At 51.3% G+C, this 25,226-nt stretch overlaps 1 protein-coding gene across 4 annotated transcripts in view; it reads left to right on the top strand.

Moving 5' to 3' along the window:
- The first annotated feature begins 7,794 nt into the window (after positions 1-7,794).
- LOC140409371 (citron Rho-interacting kinase-like) overlaps positions 7,795-25,226 on the top strand; it is a 334,921-nt gene continuing 317,489 nt past the window's right edge. For 3 of the 4 annotated variants that reach the window (XM_072497833.1, XM_072497819.1, XM_072497838.1), the window contains exons 1-3: positions 7,795-7,935; positions 8,870-8,908; positions 20,276-20,385. In XM_072497833.1, the coding sequence (XP_072353934.1) occupies positions 20,290-20,385 (96 nt within the window). In that variant the 5' untranslated portion in view covers positions 7,795-7,935; positions 8,870-8,908; positions 20,276-20,289. Of the gene's footprint in view, positions 7,936-8,869; positions 8,993-20,275; positions 20,386-25,226 lie in introns of all 4 variants that reach the window. The other variant, XM_072497829.1, reaches the window with a different exon arrangement.

Here is a 25,226-nt window from a genome sequence, read left to right as displayed (position 1 = left end):
CTCGGGACAATACTATTTGAATGGCCTGTTGAAAAGTCAATGTTGGCTGAGCCAACAACTTTCTCTGGGTGGCCGCATTGTTAATACCGCAAACCAAATGGTCGCGTAACATTTCTGACAAGGTCTCACCATAGTCACAGTACTCCACAATCCTGCGTAGCCTGGATAGAAAGTCGGCAAGGGATTCTCCTGGGGTCCTCTCAGCGGTATTAAACCGGTAACGTTGTACTATTGTGGACGGGGCTGGGTTAAAATGCTGCCCCACTAAATTTGCAAGCTCCTCAAACGTTTTGGTGTCCGGTGCAGCTGGGTACGTAAGGCTCCTAATCACCCCAAACGTATGCGGGCCGCAGGCGGTGAGCAATATGATCACCTGGCGCTCGTTTTCGGTGATATTGTTTGCCCGGAAATAGTAACGCATCCGTTGTGCGTACTGGTTCCAGCATTCCAGTGCAGCATCAAAAACATCCAAACGTCCGTACAGAGGCATGGTATAATAGAAAACAACTTCCAACCTGTATCCAACAAAAATCCAGGGAGGTGGCTTCAGCTGTGTAGACAGCTATTCACTTTAACCCTCATCGTCAGTTTTGTGAGGGCCACGAAGAATCCAGCACGAGTTTCAAGGATCCTAAGAAATAACATTTATTTACAATAACATATATCTACACACCAGCAGCAACCTCGCTTGCTGCTTACTCCTTCCTGCTGGTTCCAAACTGGCCAGCTTTATTTATACAGGGAGTCTGCTAATGATTTCTCCGCCCCCCTCATTGGGGAAGCTCATACTCCCACAGGATTATGGGATTGTCATTCATCCCCAGCCAATGGTAAGCAGGCAGGTTATAACAATTACACCCCTCACCCCCAAAGTCGGAAAACCCGCGCAAGGACGGCCACTGAGGAGGAGAGGGTGAAACGGCTGCAAAGGCCACCGCGACCAGACAACAAACACAAAAAAAAAAGATTGGTTTGGATAAGGCGAACAGGGAAGCAGGACGGGCCGGCAGGTACTCCTCCAATCATTACGTCCAGCCCGACACCCTCACCAGTCACACAGGGGCGAAGCTGGCAACATCTGAACCCATGGACGGCACGCCACGGCATTGGATCCATCAACCCAAGGTCCACTCGGCGTGGCATGCCTCCCAGCCACAGACGGAAACAGGTGGGGTGGGGGAACATCGGACAACATCCACCTCAATGTCCCGTAACCCCCAAATGCCCCTTAATTTGAAAAAAAAAGGGCACTCTAAATTTTACCTAAAAATAAAGTACCTACCAAAATGCCCAGGGAGCTGTTGCTCCAACATTCGTACAGCACCTCCACACAGGCAGATAAAGTCACAGTGCAAAAAAAACCAAACAGGGTTCCACGGACGCCAACACAGGATCAGGACTAACGTATGGAATGCCCAGTCAACTCAACGCCAGAGTCTCTAGGCACAAAACCTACAGTCGCACAACAACCATCAGCTCGCAGGCAAAACAGCACTGTTGCAAATCCCACAGTCCACGCAGCCACAGAACAGTCTTTGAAACACAACGCCGCGCTCATGACCAGAATGACGTTCCCAAAGGGCGGTGGCAAACTCGAGAACGGACTCCCCAGCGGCCACTCTGCCATCATTGCTAAACAACGGCAGACAGGAATTGGTGAAACGCTGCGTGATCATCAATAGAAGTCGCTCAGAAGATACCGCATCCTGCCAGGCACGTCAGAGTCCAGATCACTCCCAGCATACACATTTCACAAGCCGGCAGCAAAACCTAGGCCTGGCGCTCGCCTTCCAAGACATTACAGGATCCGAAAAAGAAAAAAAAAACACCACAGCAACAAACTGTACCGTAGTCCACACATTTAAAAAAATAAATTTCAGGGAGGTAGCTCAGCCGAACAGGCAGCACACCAATGTGGTGGTATGTATTAGGGGTAGTACGGTACCTGTGAAGCCGAGAGGCTATTGGCAGACGGGCACTGGGTCCTGGTTGGATCTGCCGCCTGCTGGCTCCACCCAGCAAGGCGGAGTATAAGAGCCCGGGTTCTCCCAGCAGCCGCATTCTGTAACTGAGCTGCTGGGGAACAAGTCTTGCTTAATAAAGCCTCGATTGACTTCATCACTTCTCGACTTGTGAGTAATTGTTGCGCTACAATTTATTAAGCAGACTTAAAAAGACTATGGAGCTCCGGATCGCCCTGGAGTGTCTGCGAATCAGCCCCCATGCAGCAAACTCGGCGGCCGTGTTTAAACACTGGCTAGCATGCTTCGAAGGTTACCTTCGAACGGCCCCCGGCCGGACCACAGAAGACCAGAAAATGCAGGTCCTGCATTCCAGGGTGAGCCCGGAGATCTACACGCTCATCGAAGACGCGGAGGATTTCCCGACGGCGCTCACCATGCTGAAAGGAGTCTACATTCGGCCCATAAACCAGGTCTACGCATGCCACCAACTCGCGACGAGACGGCAAATCCCCGGAGAATCGCGAGACGAGTTCTACAGCGCACTGTTGATATTGGGAAGGAACTGCAACTGCTTGTCGGTGAGCGCAAACGAGCATACGCAGCTCCTAATCAGGGATGCTTTTGTGGCAGGGATGACTTCTTCTCAAATTCGCCATAGACTGTTAGAGAGAGACTCGTTAGGACTCACAGAGGCACGGGCCATTGCGGCCTCCCTCGACGTGGCCTCACAAAATGCCCGCTCCTACGGCCCCAACCGCGCGGCAGCCCCTTGGGCTCCGTGGACACCCGTTGCGACCGACTCCCCGGCACCCCCCACACCCCCGCAAGCACCAGACCATCCGGGTGGGCCCCGCTGCTATTTTTGCGGGCAGGCGAAACACCCCTGGCAGCACTGCCCGGCCCGCTCAGCTATCTATAAGAGCTGTGGCAAAAAGGGGCTTACTCAGCGGTGTGCCAGTCCCGGGGGGGTCGCCGCTATCTCCGGGGGAGAACGGGGACAGCAGACTCAACCCCCCCAACGATCAATGTGCGGACCGCGGGCGCCGCCATTTTGGGTCCCGGACACCATGCGGGGAGGATGGCGCCGCCATCTTGTGACCCCCCCGGCCACGTGCGATCCATGGGGGCGGCCATTTTGTCCGCCCCCGACCGCGTGCGATCCATGGACGCCCCCATCTTGGCTGATAGCCAAGGACCCCAGATTAGACGGCTCCACGGAGTCTGAAGAAAATGCCGCGATGCAACAACCACGACTGGCTTCGGTGACCCTGGACCAATCGCGGCCCCGGACGCTCCAAACGGCACCAACAATGGTGCTGGTCAACGGGTACGAGACGCCATGCCCGATCGACTCTGGGAGCACGGAAAGTTTTATTCACCCGGATACGGTAAGACGTTGTTTTCTTTCCATTCGTCTGATCACACAAAAGATTTTCCTGGCAGCGGGATCCCATTCCGTAGAGATCAAAGGGTTCTGCATCGCGAACCTAATGATGCAAAGGAGGGAGTTTAAGAATTATCAGCTTTATGTCCTTCATAAACTCTGCGCTCCCACTCTCTTAGGGTTAGATTTCCAATGTAACCTACAGAGCCTAACGTTCCAATTCAGCGGCCCAATACCCCCACTCACTATCTGCAGCCTCGCGACCCTCAAGGTTGAACCGCCTTCCTTGTTTGCGAACCTCACCCTGGATTGCAAACCCGTCGCCACTAGGAGCAGATGATACAGCGCCCAGGATCGAACGTTTATCCGGTCTGAAGTCCAGCGGCTGCTGAAGGAAGGCATAATCCAGGCCAGCATTAGTCCCTGGAGAGCCCAGGAGGTAGTTGTGAAGACTGGGGAGAAGCAGAGGATCGTCGTAGACTATAATCAGACCATCAATAGGTACACGCAGCTAGATGCGTACCCTCTCCCCCACATATCCGATATGGTCAATCGGATTGCACAGTAGAAAGTCTTTTCCACCGTGGACCTCAAGTCCGCATACCACCAGCTCCACATCTGCCCGAGTGACCGCAAGTACACGGCCTTCGAGGCAGACGGGCGGCTCTACCATTTTTTAAGGGTCCCATTTGGCGTCACGAACGGAGTCTCGGTCTTCCAACGGGAGAGGGACCGAATGGTTGACCAGCACGGTTTGCGAGCAACGTTCCCATACCTCGACAATGTAACCATCTGCGGCCATGACCAGCAGGACCACGGCGCCAACTTCTGCAAATTCCTCCAGACCGCTAACGCCCTGAACCTCACCTATAACAAGGAAAAATGGGTTTTTAGCACTAACCGTCTGGCCATTGCACGCAATCGACGAGTCCCTCCCCTTCCAAGTCAAGAGTGACGCATCCGATGTAGCTCTGGCGGCCACCCTCAACCAAGCGGGCAGAACCGTGGCCTTTTTCTCCTGGACCCTCCACGCCTCAGAAATCCGCCACTCCTCAGTGGAAAAGGAAGCCCAAGCCATAGTGGAAGCTGTGCGACATTGGAGGCATTACCTGGCCGGCAGGAGATTCACTCTCCTCACTGACCAACGGTCGGTAGCCTTTATGTTCGATAATGCACAGCGGGGCAAAATCAAGAACGACAAGATCTTAAGGTGGAGGATTGAGCTCTCCACCTATAACTATGAGATCTTGTATCGTCCCGGAAAGCTGAACGAGTCGTCCGATGCCCCGTCCCGCGGTACATGTGCCAACGCACAAGTAGACCGCCTCCAAGCCCTCCACGAGGACCTCTGCCACCCGGGGGTCACTCGATTCTGCCATTTTGTGAAGTCCCGCAACCTCCCTTACTCTGTAGAGGAGGTCCGTACAGCCACCAGGAACTGCCAAATCTGCGCAGAGTGCAAACCGCACTTTTTCAGGCCAGATAGAGCGCACCTGATAAAGGCTTCCCATCCCTTTGAACGCCTCAGTTTGGATTTCAAAGGTCCCCTCCGCTCCACGGACCGCAACGCGTACTTCATAAACGTGGTGGACGAATACTCCGTTTCCCCTTCGCCATCCCCTGCCCCGACATGACCGCGGCCCCAGTCATTAAAGACCTCGGCACCATCTTTACACTGTTCGGTTTCCCCGCGTACATCCATAGCGACAGGGGGTCCTCCTTCATGAGCGACGAACTGCGTCAGTTCCTGCTCAGCAAGGGCATTGCCTCGAGCAGGACGACCAGTTACAACCCCCGGGGGAACAGTCAGGTAGAGAGGGAGAACGGTACGGTCTGGAAGACCGTCCTACTGGCCCTACGGTCCAGAAATCTCCCAGTTCTCCTGGATGCCCTCCATTCCATCCGGTCGCTGCTGTGTACCACCACTAATCAAATGCCTCACAAGCGCCTCCTTGTCTTCCCTAGGAATTCCTCCTCCGGAACGTCTCTGCCAACCTGGCTGGCAGCCCCAGGACGCATCTTGCTCCGAAAGCATGTGCGGGCGCACAAATCGGACCCGTTGGTCGAGTGGGTTCACCTTCTCCACGCAAACCCTCAGTACGCCTACGTGGCATACCCCGACGGCCGACAGGACACGGTCTCCCTGCGAGACCTGGCGCCCGCCGGAACCACACACACACCAATCACCCCCTCCCTCCCACCGGCGCACCCCACGGCCGCTCCCTTCCCGGGTGGATCGGTCCTCCTCCCATGCCCGCCCAGGAGTAAAGAATCAGGGACGAACAGCGCAACGCTCCCAGAGACGACAGTGCCCGAGCCAGCACCTGCACCACCACCGGGGCTGAGGCTATCGACAAGGACGACCAGGGCACCCGCTCGACCCGTGGAATCTGCGTGACAAAAATCTGTAAATAATTCTGACAAAACCTGTAAATAGTTAACTGTTGAGCTAAATGCATAGCCACTGTATGTAATTAGTTCCAGGACCAGCCTTGTAAACCCCTACCACCATGCGACCCACCACCCCGCCGGGTTCCTTTTTAACAAGGGGTGAATGTGGTGGTATATATTAGGGGTAGTACGGTACCTGTGAAGCCGAGAGGCTATTGGCAGACAGGCACTGGGTCCTGGTTGGATCTGCCGCCTGCTGGCTCCACCCAGCAAGGCGGAGTATAAGAGCCCGGGTTCTCCCAGCAGCTGCATTCTGTAACTGAGCTGCTGGGGAACAAGTCTTGCTTAATAAAGCCTCGATTGACTTCATCACTTCTCGATTTGTGAGTAATTGTTGCGCTACACCCAATAGCTCCAATTCATCATCATCCCCAGTTTGATAAAGCGAGAGGAGACCAACGAGTTTCTTAAAAGTCTTTTTATTCAGCAGCAGCATTATCCACACAGGGCCCGGTTACATTTCACCAGGTTCTCACTCCTTTTTTTTTGAGAAAATATTTTATTGAAGCTTTGTAATTTTCACAATTTAACATTTCTAAAACAACCGCGCGGGTCGACGCACAAAATACCCCCTAAAATAGCAACAAACAGTAGACCACGTACCCCACTTCTCCCTCCCTGTCCCCAATTACCTGTATACTAAATTTCCTGCTCGCTCCTTTTTAGCTGGCCCTATAACAGCCGGCCTTTATACCAGTGCTGGGTTAACTCAGTCCAATGAGCACGGGGAAACAATCACCCTAGCTGGCTGAGTCCTGTGCAGCAGGAAGCCAATATTATGCTTCTAACCATATTACCTGATTCTTCCACAAATTTTGATTTGTATGGTACTAAAGTTGTGAAGTAAATTTGGTCAGCGGCCCTATAGTGAGAGCCTGTCCAAAGCATGTGCACATAACAGTGTCATTTGGTTAAATCACTTGAACATTTTGGAGAGACCCATTCGGTGAACAAATCGGCTTGAATTGATAAATTACTGGGGATAGGAAAAATGACAGCGGACTCAACTTTCAGTTCAAATAGGTAGAATCTTGTATGTAGAAAATAAAATAGAAAGTTTACCAAGCATTGGGAAATCCATTTTGCCACTTTCAATCACTCTCTCGGTTTGTTATGCCTCAATCTGCCTCTGCAGTCACATTTCATTCCAAGGTTTTGAAGCAGAGTTTGAATATTATGTGCTACCATGGGCAGCACGGTAGCACAAGTGGATAGCACTGTGACTTCACAGCGCCAGGGTCCCAGGTTTGATTCCCCGCTGGGTCACTGACTGTGCGAAGTCTGCATGTTCTCCCTGTGTCTGCGTGGGTTTCCTCCCACAGTCCAAAGACGTGCAGGTTAGGTGCTTTGGCTATGATAAATTGCCCTTAGTGAGCAAAAAGGTTCGGAGGGGTTATTGGGTTAAAGGGATGAAAAAATGAAAATGAAGTGAAAATCGCTTGTCACAAGTAGGCTTCAATGAAGTTACTGTGAAAAGCCCCCAGTCACCACATTCCGGCACCTGTTCAGGGAGGCTGGTATGGGAATTGAACCGTGCTGCTGGCCCGCTTTAAAAGCCAGCAATTTAGCCCAGTGTGCTAAACCAGCCCCTGGATGGAAGGGTGGGAAGGCTTAAGTGGGTCGGTGCAGACTTGATGGGCCGAAGGGCCTCCCACTGTATATTCTATTATCTGCATTTTTCTTTTAATGTAAACCGAAGTGTTTAATGATTTCAAAGTAACTCCAAATTTGTCTGTAGTGATAATGATTGAAGTTACAAGATTGTTGGTGCGCTTTCATCATGAAGACCAACCCTGGGCACCAGGGACAATCCCATATTCTCGCCCCTTGACCTCCTGGGGCAGGCGGTCCGCTTCCTCGTTGCCGTGGTTACCTGTGACCTCCCACACTGAGGACGCTCCTGATTTCCACCAATCAGCTGGGTGGAGAGACGACATCCGGCTGCACCAATCCGCTGGCCGGAGGGACGTCACGTGCCCACCGACCTGCCCTATCGGAGGAGGGCGAGGGCTCTTTGAAGGGAAGGTGAAGTGGCGATCGGTTCGTTAGGATCGGGCGGGAGCGAGCCACGGTGACCCCGAGAGCGGAGCGGTCACTGCTGGCCGTCTGACAGACACAGCTGCCTGGACTCAACAGGTAATCAGCCGACCGCCACCCGGGAGAGGTCCTGATTACTGACCCCGCCGGGATCTCCTTTTAAAATTAAATTTAGAGTACCCAATTAGAACAGCACAGTCCAGGCCCTTCGGCCCACGGTGTTGTGCCGACCATTCCCCGCACCCACCACTCTCTCTGTAAAGAACCTACCCCTGACATCTCCCCCATACCTTTTCTTTTCTTCCACTTAAGGGGCAATTTAGCGTGGCCAATCCAGCTACCCTGCACATATTTTTGGGTTGTGGGGGCGAACCCCACGCAGGCACGGGGTGAATGTGCAAACTCCACACGGACAGTGGCCTAGAGCTGGGATCGAACCCAGGTCCTTGGTGCTATTAGGCAGCAGGGCGAACCACTGCACCACTGTGCTGCAAGGGTGGGCACTGTTTACTTACCCCCCCTGGCATAGGCACTGTTTACTGACCCCCAACCCCCCCGGCACTATTTACCGACCCCTGCCCCCCCCCGCCCCCCCCCCCTCACGGGGAGGAGGCACACTGTTTAGGGATCTCACCCCCAGGGGGACAGGCACTGTTTACTGACCCTGGGGACCGGTTTGGTGTATTGTCATCCCCCCCCCCTCCCATCCCCCTGCCTGGGTGAAGAGCACTTTTTACCAATCTTGCCCCAGGGGAATGTGCACTGTTTACCCACCCCTCCCCGGGGACTGTTTATCGATTTCCCCCCTCCCCAGGGGAACGTGCACTGTTTACTATTCGCTAATAAATGCCATTTGATAAAGTACTACATAACTAACTTAACCAACCCCATATTGGCCAGTCTGACCAGGAGATCGAAGGGAAGTATACAGTGATGTTCGCCAGAAGTCTATGTAGTCCTTTCGTGCTCTTTTTTTAAAATCTATCAATCACCTCGATTTGAGTTTACTTGAATCCAACACTTTCTGTTTCAGACGCAAGACTTCTACCACTGAGCCAAAGTTGACACCAAGGTATAGATGACAGGTTCTCCATTCTGAAGATCATTCGTGAGACTGTTGGGTTTTTACAACATTCAAGAAACTTTCTCTGTTCTGGTACTGGTTCAGATTTATTGAATTAGCTACCTCAAGATTATGCTTGTATACCATGATCCAAGGTGTCAGATGGACTGTTGGACCAGTTCCATAATCACTGCATTGCCATATATTATTTCATATATTCATCCTCATTGCAATAACACTCAAAACCTATCTGGGGAACAAAACTATACACTGACAGGATCATAGCACGATACACATGGTAGAAAACTATTCAGCCCATCAAGCCAGTGCTTTGGATAGTCAGAGGCTTTTCCCTGGGTTAGAGGGGTCAATTACTAGGGGGCATAGGTTTAAGGTGAGAGGGGCAAGGTTTAGAGTAGATGTACGAGGCAAGTCTTTTACGCAGAGGGTAGTGGGTGCCTGGAACTCGCTACCAGAGGAGGTGGTGGAAGCAGGGGCGATAGTGACATTTAAGGGGCATCTTGACAAATACATGAATAGGATGGGAATAGAGGGATACGGACCCAGGAAGTGTAGAAGATTGTAGTTTAGTCGGGCAGCATGGTCGGCACGGGCTTGGAGGGCCGAAGGGCCTGTTCCTGTGCAGTACATGTCTTTGTACATGTCCTTTCGCTTTAGCTCTGCGATCTTTTCCCTTTGACTATTATCCAATTTCCTTGTGAAAGTTATTGCTGCATCTTTTCAAACAGGGTATTCCAGATCATGATACCTCCGTGCTTGAAAAAAATGTCACTTGAGGGGAATGTGACTGGACAAATTTCCATGACACTATATAAATATTGTGAAAGGTGCTATATGAATGCAAATTATTTAATTCTTTGTCTTTTCTGCTCTGTGTCCCACATTATGTAGTTGACCTTATGCGCTCAGGGCATCTAGGGATGACCTTCCAGGCGTTCCCCACATTCTAAGAACAAATGTGTAACAAAAATGCATTGGTAGATCATCTGAGTTAGCATACTGCTTTTGTTTTGTAAAGTTGTGTTTGAATGGTAGGACTTCCGGTTGCGGCTATGCGGAGCTAAGCCGCATGATTCGGCAGCTCCCGCGAAAACAGACTTTCGGGCTCGATAGAAGAGCCCCAACTGAACTTTTTTCACAGCCAACCCGTGGGGAAGTGAGGAGAGAGGTCCCCTACTAACTTGCATGGTCCAGACCCGCAGCGAAACGGCCAAAAAAGTGTCATTGGAGCAGCGGGAGAACAGAGGGAAAACAAGCAAAATGGCGGCAGCCAGGGACAAAGAGGAGATGCAGAAATTCATCAAGCGCTGCTTCGAGGCGCTGCGTAAGGAGATGGTGGCGCCTATTTTGGCAATAATTGAAGGACTGGGGGCAACCCAGAAAGCCCACAAAGTGAAGATCCAGGAGATCCAGGACAAAGTGAGTGAGAATGAGGACGAGCTCTTGGGCCTGGCGGTGTAAGTGGAGCGGCACGAGGCGCTACACAAGACGTGGGCGGGAAGACTCGAAGACCTGGAGAACAGGTCGAGGAGGAATAATCTGAGGATCCTGGGTCTCCCAGAAGGAGTGGAGGGGGCCGACGCCACGGCATATGCGGGCGCAATGATCGGGGTGCTGATGGGCGCGGAGGCCCCCCCCCGGGATTGCTGGAGCTGGAAGGGGAACACCGAGTGCTGGCGAGGAAGCCCAAGGCAAATGAGCCGCTAAGGGCGATGGTGGTGAGATTTTACCGGTTTACGGACAGAGAGAGGGTCCTGAAATGGGCCAAGAAGGAGCGGAGCAGCAAGTGGGACAACGCAGAGATCAGAATATACCCGGACTGGAGCACGGAGGTCGCTAAGCGGAGAGCGGGTTTCAACCGGGCCAAAGCGGTGCTGCATCGGAAAGGAGTGAAATTTCGAATGTTGCAGCGAGCGCGACTGTGGGTTACACATAATGGCCAACACCACTACTTCGAAACGCCCGAAGAGGCGTGGACCTTTATACTAACTGAAAAGTTGGACTCTAATTGAGGGTTTGTGAGGGTGGGGGGTGTTTGAGGGTTGAGGTATGATGGTTGTTGTATATAGGGGGTCAACCACGCGCAGGGAATGTTATATGGGCTGGGGGAGAGAGACACGGCCGTGACAGGTGCTGCGCCAGAGGGGGCGTGGCAGGCTTTGGAAAGCGCAGGGTTCTTTTCCCACGCGTGGGAAGAAAGGTGGGAAGGGGAACGAAGGAACGTATATTGAAGGGGAGACTCTCACACGGGGGGGTCAAAGGGATGGCAGGGGAAGCCGGGGTCAGCAGGTGTCAGCTGACTTACGGGAGTGATATGGGGGGGACCAAAAAAGCTAGACAGGGGTCTAGCAGGGGAGGGGAAAAGGGTTGCTGCTGCACTGGCCGAAAGGGAATGGGACACAGAAGAGGTGGTCGGGATGGAGGTCCCCCGGCTGGGGGACCGGAGGGTGAGGGAGACGCGGACATGGGTCTGGCCCAGAAAAGGAGATGGCTAGCTTGGGGGGGGGGGGGGGGGGGGTGTGATGGCGGTGAGAGCCCCTCCAATCTGCCTGGGGGGGGTGGTGGTGGTGAGAGCCCCTCCAATCTGCCTGGGGGGGTGGGGGGGGGGTGGTGGTGGTGGTGAGAGCCCCTCCAATCTGCCTGGGGGGGTGGTGGTGGTGAGAGCCCCTCCAATCTGCCTGGGGGGGTGGGTGGTGGGGTGGTGGTGAGAGCCCCTCCAATCTGCCTGGGGGTGTGGGGGGGATGGTGGTGAGAGCCCCTCCAATCTGGCTGATAACGTGGAACGGGAGGGGCCTGAATGGGCCGGTGAAGAGGGCTCGAGTGTTCGCGCACTTGAAGGGACTGAAGGCAGACGGCAGACGTGGCTATGCTCCAAGAGACACACCTGAAGGTGGCGGACCAGGTTAGGTTAAGAAGGGGATGGGTAGGTCAGGTATTTCACTCGGAACTGGACGCGAAAAATAGAGGGGTGGCAATTCTGGTGGGAAAGCAGGTGTCATTTGAGGCCAAGACTATTGTAGTGGATAATGGAGGGAGATATGTGATGGTGAGTGGGAGGTTGCAAGGGACGTGGGTGGTGTTGGTAAATGTATACGCCCCGAACTGGGATGATGCTGGATTCATGAAGCGCATGTTGGGGCGCATTCCGGACCTGGAGGTAGGAGGACTGATAATGGGAGGGGACTTCAATACAGTGCTGGATCCAGCACTGGACCGCTCCAGACCAAGGACAGGAAAGAGGCCAGCGGCGGCCAAGGTGCTCAGGGGGTTTATGGATCAGATGGGGGGAGTGGACTCATGGAGGTTTGTAAGACCGCAGGCCAGGGAATTTTCTTTCTTTTCCCACGTGCACAAGGCCTACTCCCGGATAGATTTCTTTGTTCTGGGCAGGGCGCTCATCCCGAGGGTGGAGGGGTCGGAGTATTCGGCCATAGCCGTTTCGGACCATGCCCCGCACTGGGTGGAAATGGGGCTGGGAGAGGAGAGGGACCAACGCCCACTGTGGCGGCTGGACGTGGGACTGTTGGCAGATGAGGTGGTGTGTGGGAAGGTGAGTGGGTGTATCGAAAGGTACTTGGAGGCCAACGACAACGGGGAGGTGCGAGTGGGGGTGGTATGGGAGGCGTTGAAGGCGGTGATCAGGGGAGAGCTCATCTCCATCAGGGCTCATAGGGAGAAGACCGAGGGCATGGAAAGGGAGAGGTTAGTGGGGGAGATTTTGCGAGTGGACAGGAGATATGCAGAGGCCCCGGAGGAGAGATTACTTGGGGAAAGGCGACGGCTCCAGACGGAGTTTGACCTGTGGACCACTGGGAAGGCGGAGGCACAGTGGAGGAAGGCGCAGGGGGCGACCTACGAGTATGGGGAAAAGGCCAGTCGGATGCTGGCACACCAGCTCCGTAAGAGGACGGCAGCGAGGGAAATAGGGGGAATCAAAGATGGAGGGGGAGCCACGGTTTGGAGTGCAACGAAAATAAACAAGGTATTCAGGGCCTTCTATGAAGAGCTGTCCAGATCCCAGCCCCCGGGGGGGGAAGGGGGGATGAGACGATTCCTGGACCAACTGCGGTTCCCGAGGGTGGAGGAGCAAGAGGCGGCTGGTTTGGGGGCACCAATCGGGTTGGAGGAGCTGAGTAAGGGTGTGGGGAGTATGCAGGCGGGGAAGGCCCCGGGGCCGGACGGGTTCCCGGTGGAGTTCTATAGAAAGTATGCGGACCTATTGGCCCCGCTACTAGTGAGGACCCTAAACGAGGCAAGAGAGGAGGGGACCCTGCCCCCGACAATGTCGGAGGCGACAATTTCCTTGATTCTGCAGCGAGACAAGGACCCACTGCAATGTGGATCGTACAGGCCGATTTCGCTCCTCAATGTGGATGCTAAGGCAAAAGTATTGGCCACCAGGATTGAGGACTGTGTACCGGGGGTGATACATGAGGACCAGACGGGATTCGTAAAGGGCAGGCAATTAAACACTAACGTGCGGCGGCTCTTAAACGTGATAATGATGACGTCGGAGGAGGGAGAGGCGGAGATGGTGGCAGCTATGGACGTGGAAAAGGCCTTTGACCGAGTAGAGTGGGAGTACCTCTGGGATGTGTTGCATAGGTTTGGGTTCAGGGGAGGGTTTATTAGCTGGGTTAAGCTCCTTCTCAGTGCCCCGGTGGCGAGTGTGGTGACGAACCGGCGGAGGTCGGAATACTTTCGGCTGTACCGAGGAACGAGGCAGGGGTGCCCCCTGTCCCCCCTGTTGTTTGCATTGGCAATTGAACCCTTGGCCATAGCACTGAGGAGGTCTAATAAATGGAGGGGGATGGTCCGCGGGGGAGAAGAGTATCGGGTGTCGCTATACGCGGATGATCTGCTGTTGTACGTGGCGGACCCAATGGAGGGGATGGTGGAGGTCATGCAGACTCTGAAGGAGTTTGGGGAGTTCTCGGGCTATAAGCTCAATGTAGGGAAGAGTGAGCTTTTTGTATTACAGGCAGGGGACCAAGAAAGAGGGATAGGGTCCTACCGCTGAGGAGGGCGACGGGGAGTTTTCGGTATCTGGGGATCCAGATAGCTAGGAGTTGGGGGGCCCTACACAAATTGAATCTGACGAGGTTGGTAGACCAAATGGAGGCGGACTTCAAAAGATGGGACATGTTGCCGCTCTCGCTAACGGGTACAGTGCAGTCGGTCAAAATGGTGGTCCTTCCGAGGTTTTCGTTTGTGTTTCAGTGCCTTCCCATCGTGATTACCAAGGGCTTTTTTAAGAGAGTAAGTAGGAGTATTATGGGGTTTGTGTGGGCGAATAAGACCCCGAGGGTAAGGAGAGGGTTCCTGGAACGCAGTAGGAACCGAGGAGGGCTGGCGCTGCCAAACCTAGGGAGCTACTACTGGGCAACAAATGTGGCGATGATCCGCAAGTGGGTTATGGAGGGAGAGGGGGCGGCATGGAAGAGGATGGAGATGGCGTCCTGTAAAGGAACGAGCTTGGGGGCGTTGGTGACGGCACCGTTCTCGCCATCAAAGTATACCTCGAGCCCGGTGGTGGCGGCAACGTTAAGGATCTGGGGCCAGTGGAGACGGCACAGGGGTGCAGTGAGAGCCTCTGTGTGGTCCCCGATCAGGGGTAACCACCGGTTTGTCCCGGGGATGATGGACAGGGTGTTCCAGGGCCGGCATCGGGCGGGGATTAGAAGAATGGAGGACCTGTTCATTGACGGGACATTTGCGAGCCTAGGGGCACTGGAGGAGAAGTTTGAGTTACCCCTGGGAAATGCCTTTAGATATATGCAGGTGAGGGCTTTTGAGAGGCGACAGGTCAGGGAATTCCCGTTGCTCCCGTCACAAGAAATTCAAGACAAAGTGATCTCGGGTGTATGGGTCGGGGAGGGCAAGGTGTCGGCAATACACCAAGAGATGAAAGAAGAGGGGGAAGCGCTGGTAGAAGAGTTGAAGGGTAAATGGGAGGAGGAACTGGGGGAGGAGATCGAGGAAGGTTTGTGGGCTGATGCCCGAGGTAGGGTTAATTCCTCCTCCTCGTGTGCCAGGCTCAGCCTGATACAATTTAAGGTGGTTCACAGGGCGCACTTGACGGGGGCGAGGTTGAGTAGGTTCTTTGGGGTAGAGGACAGATGTGAAGGTGTTCATGGAGCCCGGCGAACCATGTCCACATGCTTTGGTCATGCCCGGCACTGGAGGGGTTCTGGAGAGGAGTGGCGGGAGCAATATCTCAGGTGGTGAAAGTCCGGGTCAAGCCAAGCTGGGGGCTAGCAATATTCGGAGTAGTGGATGAGCCGCGAGTGCAGGAGGCGAAAGAGGCTGGAATTCTGGCCTTTGCGTCCCTAGTAGCCCGGCGAAGGATCTTGTTATTGTGGAGGGAGGCGAAGCCCCCTGGCCTGGAGGCCTGGATAAACGACATGGCCGGGTTCATTAAGTTGGAGAGGATTAAGTTTGCCTTGAGAGGGTCTGCGCAGGGGTTCTACAGGCGGTGGCAACCGTTCCTAGACTACCTCGCGGAGCAGGTTAGGTGGATTGGCCATGCTAAATTGCCCTTCGTATCTAAAAAAGGTTAGGTGGGGTTACGGGCATAATGTGGAAGTGTAGGTATGGGCTTAGGTTGGGTGCGCTTTCCAAGGGCAGGTGCAAACTCGATAGGCCGAATGGCCTCCTTCTGCACAATAAGTTCTATGATTATAACCGAGTGACGGGATAAAAGAGTTGCCTCTGTCAATCAAGTGGGTGGGGTCCTGAGTTGTGGTGAGTTCAGGACAATTACAGTTCTGGTTTGTGATCAATAGAAGAAAGTTGTCATTTTATAGTTTGTATTTTTGCAATAATATTGAAACTTGCGTTAAAATACATCTGGGAAACAAAAACTATATGCTGGGAGGATCATAGCACGATACATGTACTATGGGGGCACAGTGGTTAGCACTGCTGCCTCACAACATTGGCGACTGGGTTTGATTCCGACTTCGGGTGACTGCGGAATTTGTATATTCTCCAAGTGTCTGCACGAGTTTCTTCCGGGTGCTCCTGTTTCCTCCCACAATCCAAAGATGTGCAGGTTGGGTGGATTTTAAAATTCACTTCTGGGTGTTGCTGGTTTGGCCTGCCCATCCGTAGTTGCCCTACAGAAAGTGGTGGTGAGCTGCCTTCTTGAATCGCTGCAATCCCTGAGGTGCAGGTACACCCACAGTGTTTGGGAGGGAGATCCTGGATTTTGCCACAGTGACAGTGAAGGAACGGCGATATATTTCCAAGTCGGGGCGGTGAGTGACTTGGAGGGGAACCTCCAGTGGTGGTGTTCCCAGTAATCTGCTGCTCTTGTCCTCCTGTGTGGTTGTGGGTTTGGAAGGTGTTGTCTAAGGAACCTTGGCAAGTTACTACAGTGCAGATTTTAGATGATACACATAGCTGCCACTGTTCGTAGGTGGTTTGAATGTTGTGGAGCAATCAAGCGGGCTGCTTTGACCTAGATGGTGTCGAGCTTCTTGAGTGTAGTTAGAGCTGCACTCATCCAGGCAAGTGGAGAGTATTCCATTACATCACTGATGTGTGCCTTGCAGATGTTCGCCATGCTAAATTGCTCTTTAGGGTGGGATTGCAGGAACAGGATGGTGGAATTTGACCTGGGTAGGGTGGTCTGTCGAAGGGTTGGTGCAGACTTGATGGGCCAAATGGCTTCAGTCTGCAGTGTAGGGATTCTATAACAATGCTTTTGACAGTTTGTCTACTAGAGCTATGAATAAAAGTGACGTAATCAGTGATTTAGCAGGGTAAGTGTTTTGCTAATAGATAATGTGCAGCACGGTGCTGCAATGGTTAGCACTCTGCCTCACAGCGTCGAGGTCCTAGGTTCGATCCCAGCTCTGGTTCACTGTCTGTGTGGAGTTTGCACGTTCTCCCTGTGTTTGTGTGGGTTTCGCCCCCACAACCCAAAGATGTGCAGGATAGGTGGATTGGCCATGCTAAATCGTCCCTTAATTGTAAAAAATTAATTGGGTACTCTAAATTTATTTTAAAAACACATTTTACCTGTTGGCAGATGGAGAGCTAATGTAACACCTTGAGCCTGACTAAACAAAGCTGGCAGCGGTATTCGTGGACATCTTTAACCTGTCCCTACTCCACTCCGAGGTCCCCACCTGTTTCAAGACCACCATTATACTGGTGCCAAAGAAGAACCAGGCAACGTGCCTCAATGACTATCGTCCGGTGGCCCTGACTTCAGTCGTAATGAAGTACTTCGAGAGGTTGATCTTGAAGCGCATCACCTCCCTACTCCCAGAACACCTTGATCCACTGCAATTTGTATACCGTCCTAACCAATCCACAGCAGACGCCATTTCCCTGGCGCTACATTCATCCCGAGAGCATCTCGACAACAAGAACTCCGACATCAGACTCCTATTTATTGACTACAGGGCGGCCTTCAACACTATAATCCCAGCCAAGCTCGTATCAAAGCTCCAAAACCTAGGACTTGGCTCCCCACTCTGCAACTGGATCCTCGATTTTCTGACCAACAGACCACAATCAGTAAGAATGAACAACAACACCTCATCCACAATAGTCCTCCATACCGGGGCCCCGCAAAGCTGCGTACTTAGCCCCCTACTCTACTCCCTGTACACACACGACTGCGTGGCAAAACTTGGTTCCAACTCCATCTACAAGTTTGCTGATGATACGACCATAGTGGGCCGGATCTCGAATAACGACGAGTCAGAATACAGGAGGGAGATAGAGAACCTAGTGGAGTGGTGCAGCGACAACAATCTCTCCCTCAATGCCAGCAAAACTAAAGAGCTGGTCATTGACTTCAGGAAGCAAAGTACTGTACACACCCCTGTCAGCATCAACGGGGCTGAGGTGGAGATGGTTAGCAGTTTCAAAATCCTAAGGGTGCACATCTCCAAAAATCTGTCCTGGTCCATCCACGTCGACGCTACCACCAAGAAAGCACAGCAGCGCCTATATTTCCTCAGGAAACTAAGGAAATTCGGCAAGTCCACATTAACCCTTGCCAACTTTTACAGATGCACCATAGAAAGCATCCTATCGGGCTGGTATGGCAACTGCTCGGCCCAGGACTGCAAGAAACTTCAGAGAGTCGTGAACACCGCCCAGTCCATCACATGAACCTGCCTCCCATCCATTGATTCCATTTACACCTCCTGCTGCCTGGGGAAAGCGGGCAGCATAATCAAAGACCCCTCCCACCCGGCTTACTCTTCCAACTTCTTCCATCGGGCAGGAGATACAGAAGTCTGAGAACACGCACGAACAGACTCAAAAACAGCTTCTTCCCCGCTGTTACCAGACTCCTAAATGACCCTCTTATGGACTGACCTCATTAACACTACACCTTGTATGCTTCATCCGATGCCGGTGCTTATGTAGTTTCATTGTGTACCTTGTGTTGCCCTATTATGTATTTTCTTTTATTCCCATGTACTTAATGATCTGTTGAGCTGCTTGCAGAAAAATACTTTTCACTGTACCTCGGTACACGTGACAATAGACAAATCCAATCCAAATCAAGGCACATCTTGTAACAACAGACAAAAGAATGCTGTATGCTCTTGAGTGCAGCTGGTGTACGATTCTAAACGAGTCCAGGATCTAAGTTGAGCAGAAGGTTTTTAGCTTGGTCCTAAAAAAGTTTATCTCTGCAAGGACTCAGCAACATGATGAGCAAGTAAAACCTCATTGGCAACTTGATACTTAAGTGGCATTTGAAATATATGGTTTGCTTAATTGGAATGTACAAGTGGGTTTCAGGAAGCAAGTTAAGATATTGTAACTGTTAACTGTAAAGCTATTTATTTGTTGATGTGCTTAATTCTGTGTTCAAATTACATTTTGTTGTAATTATTACTCCTGTGGCACAGAAACATTTATTCACCGTTTTACCGAATGCAGATAGTTGGGTTCCAATCTGACATCGTAACCAAAATTGGGGTTCTGGTCCGGACCCATACAGGTTCTAAATCAATTTAAGTTCCCCAACACCACATTGCTCTTCAAAGAAAAGAAGGAAAGCATTTGTATAGTGCTATTCACGACCACAGGAAGTTTCAAAAGTGCTTAACAGCCAATTAAGTAGTTTTGAAGTGCAGTCACTTATACCATTCAGATGGCTGATCCTGTAAGCCAAAGAGAGAAGTTTTTTTTTTAGGTTGGAGCTTTATATATTGAAGAGGAAAAGTGTAGCCTTTAATTTTGTGATGAATGTAAGAATTTCATTATGTAATTAGGTGTAGGAAGGGTTAAACACCTGGTTTAGTATACGACTGCTGCAGTCATGTTTATTTTTAAACATGGTTTGAAATGCAGCTCGACCTTTTGGAGACAGGTGCATTTAAAGCATTGTAAAAGTAAGATCATAATTTATTTCAGCCAGGAATATTGTTTGCTGAAGTTGGGCTAATGGACTTTTGTTTATATTTAGGGAGTTCCCTGGGTAGCAGATAATTAGAGACATTGTATTCAGCTTAGTGAAATTATGTAGTTAATAGGAGGATCCAGGGGCTGAAACAGTTCCTGGAGGTTGAGTTTAGTTTTTGATTGTGATGTGAACAGACAAGAAGTTGTGCTCTCAATGCATTGGGTGAGAGATGTCTGTAGACAGACCAGCAGTTACTTTCAAAACAGTTCAGTTAAAGATTTGACTGGGGACAGCCCAGAAGCAGCTGATCTCAGGACAGTGAGTTAAAGATTTGCATGTGACCAGGCGAGGAACAATTTCAAGGGCTGGTGGTTTAAATGGCAGTTTCACACAGACAAGAATCTGCAAACTAGTTTCTCTTTCTCCAAGTGGTCTATCCAAGACATCTCTTAACAACAAGTATTCCTGAATCTGCTAAATGTTTTTAAAAGTGGATTGTGACCGGAGATAGATTTTGTTTGAGCCGCGATAAAAGTAACAGTTCCGATTATATCATTGTTAAGCATTGTTTAACTGGTAATTGAAAGCTGTTTGTCTTTATGATAAAGTTAGTAATAAAGTTTGTTTTAATATATATTTGTGAGTGAAATCACTCCTGGTGGAAAGTATCCTTACAAATTAAAATAAAATATTGGGGTTTCTGTCTGGTACCCCAGCAACTGTTGAGGCCTGGTCCAGGATTGTAATAATCCGAATTTAGTTCTTAGTATGTCTGACCTTGGCGTTCTGAACTGGGCAAAGTGGAGGAAGTTTTACTCGGTCTTTTACCCATGGTGTACCTGCTTGATTTTGAGATTTTTATGAGAGCTGTCCTCGGTATTGTTGCTTCAATTACCGTAGAAAAACGTAAGAGGACAATCCATATTTGTAACTGCCATTTTAGTAACTGAAAATATTTTTTTCTGTTTCTTTAGTGAAGCCGAGAGCAATGTTGAAGTTTAAATATGGTGGCCGCGGCCTTCTGGAGTTTGGGGCAGGCGAACCAATTACTAATCGCTGTTCCAGGATGAACATGTTTTTCCAGGTTGGTGAGTCTGTGTCTTGACGCCCAAGGTGGAGTCTGGTAAAACAGATTGGGATGAGTAAATGCATTCAAACCAGATGTAAGAGACGGGAAGATTAATATTACAAGTATTAGCACTGGTGAAAAAGACGTTCATTTATCTAGTGCTTTCCACAACCACAGATATTTCAAAGCAATACTGACACGTTTGGATGCTGTCTTCCTTTATGCTTTGATGGGATGTGGGTATTGCTCACAAGGCTGGCCTGTATTGCCCATTCCTAATTGCCCTTGAAATAATGGTTTGCTGGGCTATTTTAGAGAACCTTTTGGAGTCCACCATATTTCTCTGGATCTGGAGCTATATGTAGACCAGAGCAGGTAAGGATGGCAGATTTCTTTCATAAACCAGATGCGTTTTTACAACAGTTTCATGGCCACCATCACTGGTACTATCTTTCAATTTGATTTTAATAATTGAGTTTAAATCTCACCAACTGCCGTGGTGGGTTTTGAACCCCATGCCTCAGAGCATTAACAACGCCCCCCCCCCCCCCCTCAACCACCATTCTTAATTTATGTGTGGAAGACTTTACCCCCTGAAGTTGAGGCTGTTTGAAGTTCTCTGCAATCTTTGAGCTTCAGTCAAAAGACCAAAGCGGTTATTGGGGTAGCTGCAATTTAGAAAATTCCCTTCAATAGAACATAGAACGATACAGCGCAGTACAGGCCCTTCGGCCCACGATGTTGCACCGAAACAAAAGCCATCTAACCTACACTATGCCATTATCATCCATATGTTTATCCAATAAACTTTTAAATGCCCTCAATGTTGGCGAGTTCACTACTGTAGCACGTAGGGCATTCCACGGCCTCACTACTCTTTGCGTAAAGAACCTACCTCTGACCTCTGTCCTATATCTATTACCCCTCAGTTTAAAGCTATGTCCCCTCGTGCCAGCCATTTCCATCCGCGGGAGAAGGCTCTCACTGTCCACCCTATCCAACCCCCTGATCATTTTGTATGCCTCTATTAAGTCTCCTCTTAACCTTCTTCTCTCCAACGAAAACAACCTCAAGTCCATCAGCCTTTCCTCATAAGATTTTCCCTCCATACCAGGCAACATCCTGGTAAATCTCCTCTGCACCCGCTCCAAAGCCTCCACGTCCTTCCTATAATGCGGTGACCAGAACTGTACGCAATACCCCAAATGCGGCCGTACCAGAGTTCTGTACAGCTGCATCATGACCTCCTGACTCCGGAACTCAATCCCTCTACCAATAAAGGTCAACACTCCATAGGCCTTCTTCACAACCCTATCAACCTGGGTGGCAACTTTCAGGGATCTATGTACATGGACACCTAGATCCCTCTGCTCATCCACACTTCCAAGAACTTCACCATTAGCCAAATATTCCGCATTCCTGTTATTCCTTCCAAAGTGAATCACCTCACACTTCTCTACATTAAACTCCATTTGCCACCTCTCAGCCCAGCTCTGCAGCTTATCTATATCCCTCTGTAACCTGCTACATCCTTCCACACTATCGACAACACCACCGACTTTAGTATCGTCTGCAAATTTACTCACCCACCCTTCTGCGCCTTCCTCTAGGTCATTGATAAAAATGACAAACAGCAACGGCCCCAGAACAGATCCTTGTGGTACTCCACTTGTAACTGAACTCCATTCTGAACATTTCCCATCAACCACCACCCTCTGTCTTCTTTCAGTTGTTAAGTCTCATCAATGTTAAACAAGATGCTGGGATTTAAAATGTGAATGAAAATAATATGTCATTGAGTAGGAAATGACTAGGCAAATTGTGATACCACATGAAAGTTGTGAAATATTGAGCACTTGCTGGGTAACTGAAAAGATTCGGGCATTTTCTAAAGATGAGGTAAGATTTATTCATGCTCTCTTGATGCTTTCAGGAGAGGTGATCAGTTGTTGGAAAGACCCTTTCCCATTTTTCCCCATCCCTAAATTGAAAAAATCAATACATTTAGAGTACCCAATTCTTTTTTATTCCAATTGATGGGCAATTTAGTGTTGCCAATCTACCTAACCTGCACATCTTTGGGTTTTGGGGATAAAACCCACGCAGACACGGGGAGAATGTGCAAACTCCACACGGACAGTGACCCAGGGCCGGGATCGAACCCAGGTCCTCAGCGCTGTGTGCAGCAGTGCTAACCACTGTGCCTCAGCGTCGCCCTCCCCACCTCTAAATTAATCAATGATGCTCACCTACATTGATAATTTTCAGGGAGCTAAATTGGATTTCTTAATAAAATTTGGCATGTCTTATTTTTACTGAACACTAACATTAAAAAAAAATGTTTAAATTTTAGATTTACAGTACCCAATTCATTTTTTCCAATTAAGGGGCAATTTAGCGTGGCCTTTCCACCTACCCTGCACATCTTTGCGAAACCCCCACAAACACTGGGAGAACGTACAAAACTCCACACAGACAGTGACCCAGGGCCGTGGTCGAACCTGGGACCTCGGCGCCGTGAGGCAGCAGTGCTAACCACTGTGCCACCGTGCTGCCCCTACTGAAGACTAAAATGGCTGTTCACGTGAAATAAATATGTTGGTTTGAAGATGTCCCTTAATTTTGTGTGATGCTCGCATCGGCTGTTGATGACTACTTGGTGCATTGTATTTTCTCTTAATGATGACTTGCTGTGAGTCAGTGCTACTGTTCACTGCATGTGGATTTTGCATTCCAGGCACAATGAACTGTGCAGTGTAATGCACTCTGTATTTTTCCTGATTTTTATTTGAAGTTAAAGTGTTTTTGCTTGGACTTCCGGGTGCGGCGATGCGGAGCTAAGCTGCACGATTCGGCAGCACCCGCGAAGACGGACCTTTGGGCTCGCTAACGGAGCCCCAACGGAACCTTTGATAAAGACAACCCGTGGGGAAGGAAGGAGAGAGGTCCCCTACTGGGCAGCACGGTAGCATGGTGGTTAGCACAATTGCTTCACAGCTCCAGGGTCCCAGGTTCGATTCCCCGCTAGGTCACTGTCTGTGTGAAGTCTGCACATTCTCCCCGTGTGTGCGTGCGTTTCCTCCGGGTGCTCCGGTTTCCCCCCACAGTCCAAAGATGTGCAGGTTAGGTGGATTGGTCATGCTAAATTGCCGTTAGTGTCCAAAATTGCCCTTAGTGTTGGGTCGGGTTACTGGGTTATGGGGATAGGGTGGAGGTGTGGACTTGGGTAGGGTGCTCTTTCCAAGAGCTGGTGCAGACTCGATGGGTCGAATGGCCTCCTTCTGCACTGTAAATTCTATGAACCTGCATGGACCGGACCCGCAGCGAAACGGCGAAAAAAGCGGCCCTGGAGCAGCGGGAGAAGAAAGAGGAAAAAAAGCAAAATGGCGGCGCCCATGGACAAAGAGGAGATGCAGGAGTTCATCAAGCGCTGCTTCGAGGAGCTGCGCAAGGAGATGGTGGCGCCTATGCTGGCAATAATTGAAGGACTTGGAGCAACCCAGAAAGCCCAAGAGGTGAAGATCCAGGAGACCCAGGAAAAAGTGAGTGAAAACGACGACGAGCTTGTGGGCCTGGCGGAGAGAGTGGAGCGGCACGAGGCGCTACACAAGACGTGGGCGGGAAGACTCGAGGACCTGGAGAACAGGTCGAGGAGAAACAATTTGAGGATCCTGGGTCTCCCAGAAGGAGTGGAGGGGGCCGATGCCGCGGCATATGCGGGCACAATGATCGGGGTGCTGATGGGCGCGGAGGCCCCCCTCCCGGGGTTGCTGGAGCTGGAAGGGGAGCACCGAGTGCTGGCGAGGAAGCCCAAGGCAAATGAGCCGCCAAGGGCGATGGTGGTGAGGGGGGGGGGGGGGGGGGGGGGAGGGGGGGGGGGGAGCCGGGGTCAGCAGGTGTCAGCTGACTTACGGGAGGGATATGGGGGGAGCAAAAAAGCTAGACGGGGATCTAGCGGGGGGAAGGGGGGAGGGAGGGAGGGAGAAAAGGGTTGCTGCTGCACTGGCCGAAAGAGAATGGGACACAGAAGAGGTGTTTGGGACGAGGGTCCCCCGGTTGGGGGACTGGAGAGTGCGGAAGACGCGGACAAGGGACTGGCCCAGAAAAGGAGATGGCTAGTCGGCGGGGCGTGGGGGGGTGTGAGAGTCCCTCCAATCCGGCTGATAACGTGGAACGTGAGGGGCCTGAATGGGCCGGTGAAGAGGGCTCGAGTGTTCGCGCACTTGAAGGGACTGAAGGCAGACGTGGCAATGCTCCAAGAGACACACCTGAAGGTGGCGGACCAGGTCAGGTTAAGAAAGGGATGGGTAGGACAGGTATTTCACTCTGGATTGGACGCAAAAAATAGAGGGGTGGCAATTCTGGTGGGAAAGCAGGTGTCATTTGAGGCCAAGACTATCGTAGTGGATAATGGAGGGAGATATGTGATGGTGAGTGGAAGGTTGCAAGGGACGTGGGTGGTGTTGGTAAATGTATACGCCCCGAACTGGGATGATGCTGGATTTATGAAGCGCATGTTGGGGCGCATTCCGGACCTGGAGGTAGGAGAACTGATAATGGGAGGGGAGTTCAATACGGTGATGGACCCAGCACTGGACCGCTCCAAATCAAGGACATGAAAGAGGCTGGCGGCGGCCAAGGTGCTCAGGGGTTTTATGGGCCAGATGGGGGGAGTGGACCCATGGAGTTTTGCAAGGCCACAGGCTAGGGAATTTTCTTTCTTCTCCCATGTACACAAAGCCTACTCCCAGATAGATTTCTTTGTTCTGGGTAGGGCACTCCTCCCGAGGGTGGAGGGGACGGAGTATTCGGCTATAGCCGTTTCGGACCATGCCCCGGGTGGAACTGGAGCTGGG

This window comes from Scyliorhinus torazame, chromosome 1 (assembly GCF_047496885.1).
Source record: "Scyliorhinus torazame isolate Kashiwa2021f chromosome 1, sScyTor2.1, whole genome shotgun sequence".
Taxonomy (NCBI): domain Eukaryota; kingdom Metazoa; phylum Chordata; class Chondrichthyes; order Carcharhiniformes; family Scyliorhinidae; genus Scyliorhinus; species Scyliorhinus torazame.
Note: the sequence above shows the minus strand (reverse complement) of the source record. Positions and strands in the feature narration are given on the sequence as shown.